This window comes from Odontesthes bonariensis, chromosome 6 (genome assembly GCF_027942865.1).
Source record: "Odontesthes bonariensis isolate fOdoBon6 chromosome 6, fOdoBon6.hap1, whole genome shotgun sequence".
NCBI lineage: Eukaryota > Metazoa > Chordata > Actinopteri > Atheriniformes > Atherinopsidae > Odontesthes > Odontesthes bonariensis.
The window spans coordinates 18786036-18801370 of record NC_134511.1 but is presented as its reverse complement, the minus strand read 5'-3'; the positions used below and the strand labels follow the sequence as shown (position 1 = coordinate 18801370).

The 15335-nt window shown below is 42.8% G+C and overlaps 1 protein-coding gene across 2 annotated transcripts in view; it reads left to right on the top strand.

The window, feature by feature from the left end:
• LOC142382181 (zinc finger SWIM domain-containing protein 6-like) overlaps positions 1–14147 on the top strand; it is a 45855-nt gene extending 31708 nt beyond the window's left edge. The window contains exons 9-15 of one of the 2 annotated variants that reach the window (XM_075467752.1): positions 370–630; positions 1796–1931; positions 8510–8667; positions 8796–8959; positions 10122–10158; positions 10274–10355; positions 10450–10774. In XM_075467752.1, the coding sequence (XP_075323867.1) occupies positions 370–630; positions 1796–1931; positions 8510–8667; positions 8796–8959; positions 10122–10158; positions 10274–10355; positions 10450–10675 (1064 nt within the window). In that variant the 3' untranslated portion in view covers positions 10676–10774. Of the gene's footprint in view, positions 1–369; positions 631–1795; positions 1932–8509; positions 8668–8795; positions 8960–10121; positions 10159–10273; positions 10356–10449 lie in introns of both variants that reach the window. The other variant, XM_075467751.1, reaches the window with a different exon arrangement.
• The last annotated feature ends 1188 nt before the right edge of the window (positions 14148–15335 follow it).

The window sequence follows — 15335 nt, the reverse complement described above, 5'->3', positions numbered from 1 at the left end:
TGTACATGCCTTGCTGACTATAGTAAAGGCATTTTGTTGTAGCCCCATAGTGAGACTGCAGATGAGCATAGTTTAAATGTAATTTCTTTGTCATTCTCGTGCTTTTTTTTTTTCTTATTCTCCTCTACTATACTTTGTGATTGTTCTGTTCGCCTTCTTTGCTTTGAGAAAGTGGATGAGGTACCGTGTGGCAGTGAGCAGAGAAACGCTCCGGATGTGTTCATCTGCATATTCTGATGGTCTCTCAGACCGGTTTATCACCACTTTATGCCGACTCACTGACACTCCTGCCTTTCTGTATTCTCTTCTCTTCTCTTCTCTTCTGTTTTTTTTTTTTTTTTTTTTTTTTTTTTTTTTTTTTTTGCACAGACTGCTCCAGTGTTGTGAGCAGGGCGGAACTCCAACGAATGCCTGTGCAGCGATTGCTGGGAGATGGTGAGTCGTACCTGGCGCTGGCTGTGGAGACGGCTCTGGTTGGTTTAGGCCAGCAGCGGGTGATGCCTGATGGGCTGTACGCTCAAGAAAAGGTGTGTCGCAACGAGGAGCAGCTGTTGGCCAAGCTGCAAGAAGTGGAACTGGATGACTCCTTGGTGAAAATCTTCCGCAAACAGGCCGTCTTTCTGCTGGAGGGTGAGGAAGCTATTGCCCTTATTGTCGTTTTATGTCAATTTTTTCTTTTTGCAACTGTGGTTCAAGTCTAGGGTTGTTCAGTCCCCGTCCTCATATTTAAGGGTGCTCCAGCAAAACACTGAACATCAAGTTGCGTGTGTGCATGTGTGTGTTTTGAATGGGTAAATGAGAAGCAAATTGTAAAGCTCTTTGTTGAATTTGACACGATCTCCTTTTGTGTCACTAAATTTCCCAGCAGTCTCCACACATACAGATGCACACATATAGAGACACAACATACTCCCTGTCATTTCTCATCCACCCACACACCGAGAGACCAAACATTTTGGCTAAAACAGGAAAACAGATTTGACTCTTGTCTCACTATTTATTATCCTTTCATTCTGTGGCGCAAATAGAGGCTGAGCTGCCCTGGGCCCGACCAAAATGAGCTCCTTACACTGTAACACCAGGGGTATTGTGTCAGCACACATATGCATGTGTGCATTTACAGGACTGGAGCTGGAACAAAATGAGGTTTGGTTATGGTGAAGAGAGAAGGAGGACGGAGGTGGCGGTGGCGGTGGCACATCCTGAAGGGCCCAACCCAATCAAACTCTACTCCAGTCCCCACCCAAACCTCAGCCCTGCCTCAGCCCTGCCTCAGCCCTGCCTCAGCCCTGCCTCAGCCCTGCCTCATCCCATGCGCGACCACCCACCTCTGGCCTCGTTGCTAATAGAGCACCCGGCATCTGAGGCCTCTGCGGGCCCCTGGAGACTGCTGCCGCGCCACTGTGTGATGTGGTCTGTGGCTTAGAGGCCTGTTGGGGTTTAAAATAACCCACCAGAGATGAGGGGGAGTGCAGGAAGAGGGGGAGGGAAGCAGGAGGGCGCGAGGCCAAGTCTGCACACACGACCATATGGTTTTTGACGTCACAGATTGTTTCAATGCCGCGTGGCTTTGTCTCTTCCTGGCTGGAAGGAAAAGACCAGAGAAGTCACTTCCGGTATGCAGCAGGAAATCACGACTCGGTGTACAACAATATAAAAATATACAATTTTTGCTGTTCGTTTAGCAGACAAATGAACTGAGATGATAAGACAGATAACTACATTTTGGTGGGTTTCCCCTGATTGTTTGTCCAGGCACTAACAACAGCCACACTGTTTTGTGTTTTCTGAACAGCCGGTCCTTACTCTGGCCTCGGAGAGATTGTCCACAGAGAGAGTGTCCCCATGCACACCTTCGCCCGCTATCTCTTCACCTCTCTCCTACCTCATGACGCTGAACTGGCGTACAAAATTGCACTGAGAGCCATGCGGTAGGTCCTCCACGTTTTTGCTGCTGTTGTTGCATTCATATCAGAAACACGTAAATAATTAATCACAGTTAACAGATTTTTATTTCATGAATAAAATGCTAATCTCTAGGTTTGGAACCCCCCCCCCCCCCCCCCCTTCTCCCCAAAAGTGGGATAATGAAGCATTTAAATGTCAATAAACATCTAAAACCAGCAGGATCACAGTCGGGTTTGTCCTGATTCCAACCGTAAAACATTTTGTAATGCCTCCATATAAAATCATTTCATCTATACTGTAAGATAACGTGGCGATCTCCTCTTTTATGCTCACATTAGTGCACTCTCTCCTGAAGCTTTTAGGTCTTCATGGATGAACCATGATTAAAAGAACATTAGAAATGTCAGGCTTTTTCTGCAGTTCAACGTACCTTCTATGTTTAGTGGGGGTACCATTGCCTTTATGAGTCTGCTTGTTGTCCGTGTGATCTCTCTGTATTAAGCTCTTGTGTGTATTAATCTGTGGACAATGCATACATGCGTGTGGTGTTAATCAGTCTACACTGCTGTGTTTTGATGTTGTGACTTGTGGGAGCTGGATCAGTGAATATTAATTACATTAATGAGAGTGTAATTAGTGCAGCTGTAATGAAGAGGAATCACACACGCGTATCCACACATACACATGCCGAACCAACAGGGAGAGGACGGCGTGGGGGAAGACGTTTGTTGTGTTTCTACAAAGCCGGGCTGCTCGGAGTCCTTTGCTGCGGAACTGGCAAAGGATCGGTGAATGTTGTATCATTTAGAGAACACAAAAAGACGCATCTTTCACACCTTCCTGCCATAACCTATATAGGAGGCTTCTGGAACTGAAATAACATGCTAACAAAACCAAAATGAGACGGTTTGTGTTTTTCAGCGTGACTTTAAGGTTGCACATCCAGCTGCTCTGTGTCAACCCCCCCCACACACCTCTAAACCAACGTCCCAAACCTGCTTTCCCTGAGTCAGCCACTTTCTATCCGTCCTTGCCACTTCCTTTCACCTTTGTTGTCTCCTCCCCTCACATCCTCCATCCTCACTTCTCTGGTGTGAAACTGGCGATTTAGAATAATATGGCCACTTATGGGTGCTCCTGGGAACCAGGGGTGTCTACTCAGCACATAATGAATGTGTGTAATGTAGCGTAGTGTAATGCGATAGCATATACCTCCTCGCTCCCACGGGACAGAGGATAGTTAAATATAGAGGAGGAGGTAAAGTAACCAGGGCTATTTTAATGGACCTATTATAACACTATCATTGATAAAAGGAGAGATAGAAAGTCTAGCTCTTGCACACACACAGAGACACACTTTTTTTTTCTCTCCACTTGCTTTCTCCATTTTTTTCTTGTCACAGTTGCTCTCAAAGTAGCTTCTTGTTATGGGAAGAAGAAGTCGGATTGCCTCCATATGCAAACGCATACAGACGAGAGTATTTTAAAGCCCGTGCATGTGTGTTTATGCGCCTTAGATGAGGTTAATTAGTGCGTGCGAGAGCAGCATATGCCTTGCAATGGCTTGGCGTGAGCAGCCAAGGCAAAAACACAAGATCTGCCTACTGATTCATGGGCTGCCCAGAATTTGACTGCAGCCAGAGAAGCAGAAGAAGACACTCGCTGTTTCTCGGGAGACTGTGCTTATCTAAACTCTATTCAAACCAAAGAGAAAAATCCCAGCCGCGCGCTATCATGCAGGATTTCCATATGAGATGCAAGTCCTCCGAAGCTAATGATCGCTGAGGATCTTTGATCAACTTTTGATCGTTTGCATAATCCATAAAATTTAAATATGCAGTGCTGCATTTCATGACTTAGGATAAGCAAAGGTCAGTGTTTATAGCAGTGACACTCACAGGGAGCTGAACTCTCAGCAGAACCACTTAAACTCTCTTCCTTTTGCAATGCATCCATTAAAATTATTTAAGTCAGAAATGACAATTTAACATATTGATCGCTTCTTTTTTTGTGCTGGTTAGTATGTTCTCTATGCTTGTTTTAGCTCAGCCTGTTCACCAGCTCCTTTTAAGCATGCCATAGTGCAGCCACTAATCAAAAAGCCTAGCCTTGACCCATCTATCCTCGCTAACTTTCGGCCTATCTCTAAACTTTCCTTTCTGTCAAACGTGTTAGAGAAAGTAATGGCCACCCAGCTGTTAGAATTTCTTGAGAAAAATGACATTCTTGAAAAATTCGAATCTGGTTTTAGACCTCGACATGGTACAGAATCTGCCCTTTTAAGAATGTTTAATGATCTTATTTTAACTGTTGATTCTGGGTGTGCTCCCATCACGGTAACATTAGATTTAACTGCTGCGTTTGACACGGTCGATCACAGAACCCTGCTGTCACGCCTGGAACAGTATGTTGGTATCAAAGGTGCTGCCCTCATGCTGCTCCAGTCCTACCTGACTGACAGGAACTTCTCAGTTCATTTGGGAGATTTTTCTTCTAGTGTGACCCCTCTAACTTCCGGGGTGCCTCAAGGATCTATTTTAGGCCCTTTATTATTCTCATTGTACATGTTGCCCCTTGGATCCATTCTTCGCAAACATAATGTGTCTTTTCATTGTTACGCTGATGATGTTCCGATTTATCTCCCCTTACAAATAAACTCTACTTATCTGTATAACTGACATCAAGACTTGGATAAGCCTCAGCTTCCTAAACCTAAATGACAGGAAGACAGAAGTCACAGTGTTTGGGTACCATGGACTTTACAGTGACTGTGTTGATGCTCTGCCCCCTTCCCTTGGTTAAAAAAACTGCTCTGTCATGAAGAGCCTTGGTGTCATTCTTGACAGTGACTTTAAATAAGTTAATTTAAAGTTGGATCTGTAGTCAAAAGTGCCTTTTCCCAGCTGCAACTTCTGTCCAGGGTAAAACCTCACCTCTCTCCTAGTGACCCGGAGAAGGTGATTCATGCCTTTGTTTTTTCAATACTGGACTATTGCAACTCGTTGTACGAGGGTTTAGACCAGCGCTCTCTGCAACGCCTACAGCTTGTGCAAAATGCTTAACGGGTACAAAGAAACGGGAACATATAACCCCAGTTCTGGCCTCTCTGCACTGGCATCCTGTTCGATTCAGAATTGATTTTAAGATCCTGATTTTTAAGAGTTTTTAATGGTTTGGCCCCCGAGTATTTAGCTGATATGATACATCACACATGTCACAAACCAATTGGAGCTCTGAAGTCTACTAACAAACTATACCTGGATTAAAACTAAAGGCGATTAATCTTTTACAGTGGTTGCCCCTAAGCTGTGTTACCGCTGCATATGCAGTCGTCAGAAACTCTGGACATTTTCTCCCAGGCTTTAAGACCTGGGTGAGACGAATGTTGTCTTTGTGTGTCGATTGCATATATCTTTTGCTGAAATTGTCTTTGTTTAATTTATCTTTTGGATTTTATTGTTATTTATTTATGTAAAGCACTTTGGACAACTTGGGTTGTTATAAGGTGCTCTATAAATAATCGTGACCATGACCTTGTTCTCTGCTCAAGCTTGAAATAAACCTGAATCCTGATTCAAAGACCTTTACCTTGCAAAGACATGATCAAACAAAATGAAGAAATGCTGCCTTCTCTGCGCCCAAGCTCATGCACTACCAGGCCAAGTCACCACCTGGAATTAACTAAACAAATGATCTGGGGTTGCCTCATTTGGTCAGGTCAAGATTCAGCAACATTGTATGCCCAAAAATAAGGCTGAATCACAAAGTTTTTCCATCAGTTGACTTTTCTCCATGGATATTCCAAGAGGACAATTCAGGATTCCAGGATTTATCAGGTTCAAATTGTGAAGGAGCGGTTAAGGGGGCATGAGACATCACTTTAACACATGGATTGGCCACCAACAGGGTTGAAATTTGAACCCTATTGAGAATCTGAGAACACAAGGTGAATGTGTGCTTTACTCACAGCGGAACGTACTTGTACTTCAGCACAATATTAACTGTTAGTAGTTAGTTAGTTAGTTAGTTAGTTAGTTAGTAGTAGATGTTGTTTTTTTGGGGTTTTTTAAACATTTTATTTATTATATTTGCCGAACTGTGTATAAGATTTGCCTCAGGCAGTGGAAAACGCCAGCTTTTTCCAAACATCATCACGACCACACGTATCCAGAGCAGAACCAACAATTTTTTTTTTTAGGGTTGCTATGTACATGTTTTCCTCTCACAGTGCAGGCTTAGGGTACGGAAGTCCTTAAACACTCATAAGACCACTGAGAAGTTGGTTATTGAGAAGTTGATTATTTGACTTTAACGGCATCTTAATGAGATCCTTACTCTGCAGAAACAATGCATCATGTAAACAAATTCAATTTCAAGCAACCCAGACTCTTGAGAGACAAATTCGGGGTTGCCTCTTTGGTCAAATCCCTCTTGAAGATTTCATCCTGCGGGAGTTTGTGTATAGAGTCGAGGTCTTCCACCGGATGTGTCGCTCAGCTGATAGATGTGTTTCTTGATGAATTGTGAAAGTGAAGGGTGTTTACTGTGAGAGGGGGAAAAGAGCGTGAGGTAAAGAGTTCAGTATTCATGGTGATGCAGACCAGAAACCCAAAGGCCCTCAGGATTTGGGTAAAAACTGGTTGGACTGTTTTTTCTCATCATCTCATGTATGCTTCTCATCCATTTTCTTTTCCTCCTATACGTGCGTATGAATTAATTCCAGTTATTATTAAGCTTACAATTAAAACTACATGCTACATTGTCTAAATATTGTTTCACCCAACTGTAAAATAGACCCCCTTCACCGCAGGGGGTCTATTTTCTATGGTACCATCACCATATTTCTTCTAGTATTGCAGCATTCCCCCGATGTGGCAGGGTGCTACAGTGTCCCACTCTGTGTCCCACTCTGTACTTTACTGGTGTTTTAAGTACGCTCTCCATGAGGTGATAGTTTGCATCGAGTTATTGCACAAACATGATCATGCTTATAACAAGCTTGCAGCAGATGGCTGTAGTTACAAGGTCCTCAGTGAGAACACACCAGTGAATAAACTGTACCCGTGCTTTGATTGAACACTTCAGAGCAGTCCATGAGGATTTTTTTTCATCCCTTTTGGTTTCTCATGGAACAATAGCCCAGTGCAGATTTTCCTTCCAATGTTTTGGGGAGCTATTTTTCAGCAGGCCTGTCCTCTCAAGCTCCCATCCAATGGAGGCCTCTGGCTCTCTGGTGAAAACCAAACAAAGGCAGGAATGTTGATGAGGCCTCCATCTTTACCCAAGGCCCTTCTTTCCTTTTTTTTCTTTCTTTCTTTCTTTTCTTTTCTTTTTCTTTTTTTTGCTTTGCAACACCCCAGGAATCTTCCAGAAGGCCCCAGTGAGCTAGAAGCTTTTAGCAGCTCTTCAGTTGTGTGTGGAACGAACCATGCTGTTGCTAGGGCTTTCCAAGCATCTCCATTTTACAGCAAGTGTCAGTGTTCACACTTGCCCACATCTCGACTGGGTTTTTTTTTTTTATCACCTTTTTTTTTTTCTGTGAGAGTTTGAGCCCTGCTTGCGCCCTCGCGGGCAAAACCGAGTGAAGACGAGGCTGTTTTTGTAAATGCCTTCACTCACGTGGCAACAGTATCACATGCACTTTGCTCTGAAATTGAAACTGGCATTTAGCATCACATTGCCTTTACCGGCCGGCTTTGATGTGTTTTCAAAAGGGCAGGTGTGTGTGTGCGTGTGTGTGTGTGTGTGTGTGTCTATCGGAGTGTGTGCCCTGGGTCTTTCATTGATGTGTGTTGGTATTTGTTTGATGTGTGTCCAGCCTTACAGGGCTGGAAGGTGAATTCCTTAATTTCCCAATGGAGTCAATTAGCTTTGTGATTGGCTGAGAGAAGGCCAGGTTGTGCTGTCTTCTGAAGGAAAGAAGACCTTTGAAACTGAGGTGGGAGCAGAGGGAAGAAAAGTAAAGCAGAATAGGAGATGAGCTGGCCACAGTGGTAATCGTGTTGTGCTCGTGATGCTTGTGAAGACTTGGCCCTGTCGGTATTATTATAATGAGAGGCAGAAACTAGTAAAGCTTCTCCATCCACTGGCAGGTGTTGCACATCTCTGACTTCATTATGACCAATTAGAGTGAAGAAAATACTAATTATACCTTGGTTTCTAGGTGATTAAACACTAGGTTGAAAGTAAATTGCAGGGATATGCTAAGTGTAATCCCCTGGTGATGACTGAAGTCATTCTCATTTTGAAGTCACTTTCAGATCATCATAATGAAGACCTTTCCTGTCCGTACAGTATTCGTGTCTGTCTGCTTGTTTCAATCTGAAGCTAGAGGTGATTTTACTCTGATGTTGATGATTTGCGGGACTTAAATTATCATCCCTCGTTTCTGTGCCTCTGTTTTTTCTGTTGGAACATTATCTTCAATCTGCTGGTTCGTAACGTCAATAGAGGGTTAACTATTTTTTTTTTTTAAAAGTAATTATTTGAAGTATTCAAGAAATGATAACTTAATGGTTATATTTATAGATAAAACAAAATGTAAAAAAAGCAGATTTGGATCGCAAATTTATTTCTGAGTCTTTTTTCGTTTCTCCGTCAGGTTGCCTGTGTTGGAGTCCACGGCTTCATCCGGTGATCTCTCACGGCCCCACCACATCGTGTCCGTTGTTCCCAACCGCTACCCGCGCTGGTTCACCCTGAGCCACATAGAGTCTCAGCAGTGCGAGCTGGCCTCCACCATGCTCACCGCTGCCAAAGGTGCACAAATGTTTGCATAAAAAAAACACGTAAAAAAAAATGTATTCACTTAAAAAAAAAAAAAGGTGGAAATACATGCAAATAAGTCATCGATTCTAAACTATCCCTGTGTTTGTGTCCTCTTCCAGGTGACAGTCGCAGGCTGGAGACAGTCCTGGAGTCCATCCAGAAAAACATTCACTCCTCGTCTCATATTTTTAAACTGGCACAAGATGCGTTCAAGATCGCCACCCTTATGGACAGCCTGCCGGACATCACACTTCTCAAAGTCTCCCTGGAGCTGGGACTGCAGGTATGCAACACATCACCCTTGTTGGTCAGTTTTTAATTATTTTTTTTTTGTCTGCGTCCACAATAATATTTGTTTCCAGGCTGAAAGTCTGATGAGACCAATCTTACCAAAGATGAGCTTTGTAGTACTTCTTTAAGAAATGATCTCCACATGCCTGACAATGCACCTTTTTTAAACGTATGTGTGTTTGTATCTATAGAACTATTGTTTACATATACTGACCGTATGCTTGAGGGCTGGTTGCATAGTTGTAATAAGCCTGTAATAACGACTGAGAAGACCAAATTAGAAGGCAAGTGTGGGTGTCTGTGTCGTCTTTTCCAAGACTCTTGGTTTCTTTTAGTTTATACATCCTCACTGAAGACTGGTTTACCAAAAGATCAATTTTTCAGTGATGTGAAAGTGCATTAGCATGTGAACAAAAGACCAAAATGCTTAGAGGAAAAAAAAGGGTTGCGTTTAATTTTTACCAGTGAATGTGTAAAAAAGGAAAAAGTAAGTTCAGGTTTGTATCAGTCTGCACATTTTGCAGTAATACAAATCTTATTTTAGTCTTGAGACAACTGAGCCAAAACCAAATAAAGTTCCATGAAACCTATTTGTTAAAAATGTTTAGAAATGTGTATCAGTAATATGATAATCATAATAACTCTATTCATTTGTAGCAGATTTTAGACTGGCTACATGAAGGAAAGAGTCCTGTTTTCTCTTCATTTAACGTTATTCCCTTGATGTTCACGATGCAGAATATTTTGAAAAACTTTGGTGTCATTATTGTTTTGGGAAATAAATCCTAATAAGGAAATAATTTTAAGGAAACTGTTTTTGTACTAAAATGTTCACCAATTTATGTATAACGTCCATATTCGACAGCCATCCTATGACGGAAGGAAGTGACCACGTATTTTGTCTCCTGGGTCACTGAATAGTTATTCTTCATAATCTTTGGTCTGAATTATCAGAAGAAAAAAAAGTCACAAACTGAAGTGATTATTGGTTTGAAGCGTTGACAGTATTCCAAACTTTTTCTGCCTACAGTTGAAAGTTTGTGTGAAAGTCTGTCCATCAGCTGGTTGTGAAATACTAAGTTTGATTGAATTTGATGACAAATCATCCACGTAGAATGACTTTTGGAAATGTAATGTAATCTTTGCCCTTACAGTTCTTCAAGTATACTGTTGAAGTGACAAATGGATTAGGTACCAAACATAATTTGAATACTCTACCATTTCTATGTGTACGTCAATGTTGTACGCGTTTAATCTGCCACTCACCTTACATTCCTTCTGCTCCATCCCTCTCCATCTTCCGCAGGTGATGAGAATAACTCTGTCCACATTAAACTGGAGAAGGAGAGAGATGGTGCGCTGGTTAGTCACATGTGCCACAGAAGTCGGTAAGTCATCCTCGTTCAAGGTGTACAGTGCACATGTTTGTGCTACAGATTTCTCTACAATTCTTGTTCTTTCTGTCTGCTTTGTGTGTGCCAGGTGTGTATGCCCTGGACAGCATCATGCAGAGCTGGTTCACCCTCTTCACCCCCACCGAAGCCACCAGTATCGTGGCCACCACAGTAATGTCCAACAGCACTATCGTCCGCCTCCACCTGGACTGCCATCAGCAGGAGAACCTGGCTTCATCCGCTCGCACCCTTGCCCTGCAGTGTGCCATGAAGGACCCCCAGAACTGCGCCCTCTCTGCTCTTACACTCTGTGAAAAGGACCACATTGCCTTCGAGACAGCCTACCAGATTGTACTGGATGCAGCGGCAACAGGAATGAGCTACACACAGCTGTTCACTATTGCACGCTACATGGAACACCGCGGTTACCCGATGAGAGCGTATAAGTTGGCTACGTTAGCTATGGCTCATCTGAACCTCAGTTACAACCAGGACACGCACCCAGCCATCAATGATGTGCTGTGGGCCTGTGCGCTCAGCCACTCGCTGGGCAAGAATGAGCTGGCTGCTGTTATCCCCCTGGTGGTCAAGAGTGTTAAGTGTGCCACCGTGCTCTCTGACATTTTGCGGCGATGCACGCTGACCACGCCGGGTATGGTGTCGGCACTGCACAGCCGCAGAAACTCTGGGAAACTGATGTCGCTGGACAAGGCGCCGCTCAGGCAGCTGCTGGACGCAACCATCGGGGCCTACATCAACACCACTCACTCGCGGCTCACGCACATCAGCCCGCGCCACTACAGCGAGTTCATCGAGTTCCTGGGGAAGGCCCGGGAGACTTTCATGATGGCTCACGACGGACACATTCAGTTCACCCAGTTCATAGACAACCTGAAACAGATCTACAAGGGCAAAAAGAAACTCATGATGCTAGTGAGGGAGAGGTTCGGCTGAGGGCGAAGCTGGGGGTTGCCAAACGCAGCCCTCCCACTCTAGTACTTTTCTATTAACTTGAGTCTGCCTTTTGAACTTCTTTTGGACTAATAGACAAGTAAAAAGAGGGATGTGACTTGTAGAATGAAGCAAAAAGAGAAAGGAAAAGATGACAAAAAAATCAAGAGCCACATGCGGTATTATTGTTCTTGCTGTTGTTATTGTTATAAACATTATTACTATTATTATTATTATTATTATTATTATTATTATTATTATTATTAATAATATTATTACTACTATGTGTACAGAAGTGTTTTTATTTTTGAGAAGAGAGGAAATTTGTCACATTGTGAATGTTGTGTGTATTTCTCTACATGTGTGCGAGATGAAAATGAAAGGTGAAATGGCTTTTTTGGAATTTTTTTGTTCCTTAATTTCATGATTTAAAAGCATCTTTTTTTTTCTTTTTTTTTTCCCCCCCTTTTCAGTGTATATTGTACAAGCCCCTTGTACAATGGCGCTCATGTAAAAACAAAAAGGAAAAAAAAACAAAAACCCGAAGAAGAAGAAGAAAGAAAAAAACACAAAAAAATGACAACAACAATGTCTCGGCATCCTCAAAGAGAAACTAAGGCTTTAAAACCACACAGAGCACCTCCCTCTGTCCAGGCCCTTGCTGGTGGGCGCTGGGCAGCACTGCACAGCTTAGCTCGGCTCGGCACAGCTTGGGTTAGCACTGACAGAAAGCCGCCATCAGCTTTTCTCCATACATAGCAGCAGCACTTGAGCAGCCATTAGCTTTCTCTGGGTTCCAGGCATTAGCTCCATTAAACACAACAATGCTCTTAACTAACTCCCGTTGTTGTTATTGTTGTAATCTTACGCACCTCCATAATGGGTACCTGTTCTATACAGAGGACAGTGTGCAGACACTGCAGTGATGACACATTTGACAAAGATAATGAGTATTATTGCTTCATTAAAGTGATGTAGCGCCGCTGTGGTTTTTAACAGCCAAGATTTGACTGATACACTTGAGTTCTCTAGTTGAAGCAGATACCCAGAGGGAGACCACTACCTCATGATTCGGTATTGAACCTGCTCCCAGCTGCGCTATCATGGTATTTATCATCTATGATAGCTGACAGTGTTAATTAAAAGGGGGATTCACTGTTTAGACCGTTGGTAAGAGGAAACTAAAAGTCAGTGTTTCTGTGCTCAGCTCTGCTGGACATCACTGCCTTCACATCAGTACTCTTACACACACCCCCCAAAAAGAAATTGGCTCTAATACGATCAGAAAAAGCTTCGACCGCACCCCCCACCCCACCCCATCTCTACAGCCATCCACTGTATGGTATTTTCAGACTAGGCCAGTGTCACTTCCCTCTTTGCATGTGAATCATGGAAATTGGACTTTCTACTGTTATAGTTCATTATGTGGAACCTTCAGTAACCAGAACGTTCTCAGGGATTACTCTACGCAGGAAAAAAAGGCGGAACAAATGAACGACTGACTACAAGAAAAAGACAAAAACATGACACATGAGCAAGCATTTATTGTACTCTGTATATATGCCATAGTATATGTCTGAATATGGAGGAACTGAAAGTATATGTTAACTAATTTATACAGAGTATTCTATGTAATGTGAAATACTTGAAGCCGCTGTAGTTTGCTCTCTCTGGCTCTCCATCTCTTTCTCTCTTTTGTCTTCTCTTTTTTCCTCATTTGTTGAAAACAGAACATATCAGAAGGACTAAACTGACCCTGTCGACAGCTTTTTGGACTCACAAGGCCGCAAGTGTTCATACTTGAGACGCTGGATGCCATCAGAGATGTAGGTTTTGTCTCATTTGTGGCAGAGAGAAACATTGTGGTTCATTCCTGCTGACTAAAGCTTAGGAAGGGGACGGAGGTAGACTACTCCAGGCATTGGTTAATAAATGGCTGAAAAACGCAAAACAGGATTTTCTTAAGATACTTACTTATGCATGTAAGCTGTTGTAGTAGCCTAGTTTTCCATGGAATCTTATTGGGAAAATTATAATGTGCTTTATACCAGAGCTAATTGGAGGTGAATCTGGTTAAAAATGGTGTATTCTTGTGTCCAGCCTTACATGTATTTAAGGACATATCATGGCTGCAGTCTGCCTCACTTTGCTAAACTATAACCATTGCCAGAATAACTCAATAGTCATAAACTAGATAAGCAAAATTCACGTTGGTAATTATGCACAGGTTCAGTACTTTAACATAAACACCATTTTGGGAAACAAGTCTCCTCAGTTCTCCCTTCATTCATTGCAGACATTTCCAGTGTCTCCTCTGCAGTGTTCAGCTGTCCTCTCATCACTCGCCTTTATGGTCTTGGTTCAGATTTCTCCTTTTCCGTGCAACTTTTTCTATCTCGTCTTGATTAAAGATAAAAGCAGCCTTTTCTCTTGCCTTGTCTTAACGCTTTAAAGTAACCAAACAGAAGATCTATCTAACAACCAAACGCGTTCTAAGAGGTGAGAGACAACCAACCTTTGGTCCCAGCTTTAGTGTCCTTAATTAGTAAGTGAATGGCTGTGTAACTCATGCTTTAACAGAACAATTCCTCACGTGTGTTTGATGGGAAAAAAATACTGTCCAGTGTCTCTTGTTCTCTTCAGAAACAATTTCCTCTGAGTCTTTCTAGCTGTTTTTTATTTTTCGTTTGTGTAGGAATCTTTTGCTCTCCCTTTTTATTTATTACAATGACCCATGTATACATGCTTATGAAATTAAGATTTGATACACCGATATCAATTTATTTATGTAACTAAATCACTGTTTTATAATCTTGTTAATGAGTCAATAATTGATTTTTTTTTTTTGTTTGTTTTTTTTTTGTTTTTTGTTTTAATAAAAGTTAGTTTTTTGAAATGTACATTTTATTTCCTCTCGAATCTTGAACCATTCTGTTTTTTTACAACTTTGCGTTTGTCTCTCTGTCATGGATCATTATGGGACGCGGTCTGTGGGCTTGCAGGTGTGTGTGTATTTGTGTGTGTGTGTGTGGGGAGCACGAGCCGATCAGTCAGGATGTTTCAGTTCTCCATCACGCGGAGGTGTCAGAAAAAGACGGCGGGGGATCACTCAACGGCAGCAGCTTTCACGCTGTCATCTCAGGCGAGCTGATGGGTAATATTAAATGTATCAATTGATATTCCCATGGCCTTTGTAGCTTCTGTCAGACAGCCAGGCTCAGCCAACCGCAATAACCTGTTTACATGTATCCAGTGCTGACAGTGGTGCCACAAGATGACTAAATCAGTGTATGTAGTTTGTCAAGTGTGTGCGCTTGTGTAGACATGTTTTTGTGTGTGCTCCTTCTTGTTTGCATGCCTGTGTGTCTGCGTGTGGTTTAATATGAGTGTGTGTGTGTGTGTGTGTGTGTGTATATGTTAAGGCCTTCGGGAGTGAATGGGAACAGGTGGTAGCTCCAGACTACAGGAGCTCCTGACAGCAGTAAGGTCCCCAGACTCCCAGCCCCTCATTAAACATTGACACAAAAACACTGCAACTGTCTGTGTGTGAACAGTAATGAAGCGCAGACGGCTACACTGGTATACACACCGCAACTTAGCACAGCACGAGCTCTCAGTCCTCAACAGTGTGTGTGTGTGTATGCTGCCCATCTGTGTGCACTCATTAATGAGGTACATTTGTCTACAGAAGTGTCCACTTAGATATTGAAGACTTTGTCAGATTCGGCAACAAAAGCACAAGTCTGCTGTCAGATGCCAGAAGACTGTCCATTTCTTATGTGATGGATGCCTGCCTGTGAGAAATTGTGTGTGCACATATATGCGAGTAAGCGCCTACTTGCTTGTGTGTGTTAGCTCACTTCCTGTGTGTCTGACCTGTACTCAGGTCCCTGCTCAGTTCCAGTTGGTAATGACGTCCCTCGGGTGCAGCACGGTACAGCAGCCTCCTCCAGTCTGTCTCACTGTATACTTCTAATGACATCATGATCACACAGTGGCCCCTTTCATGCCAAAAGCCCTCTT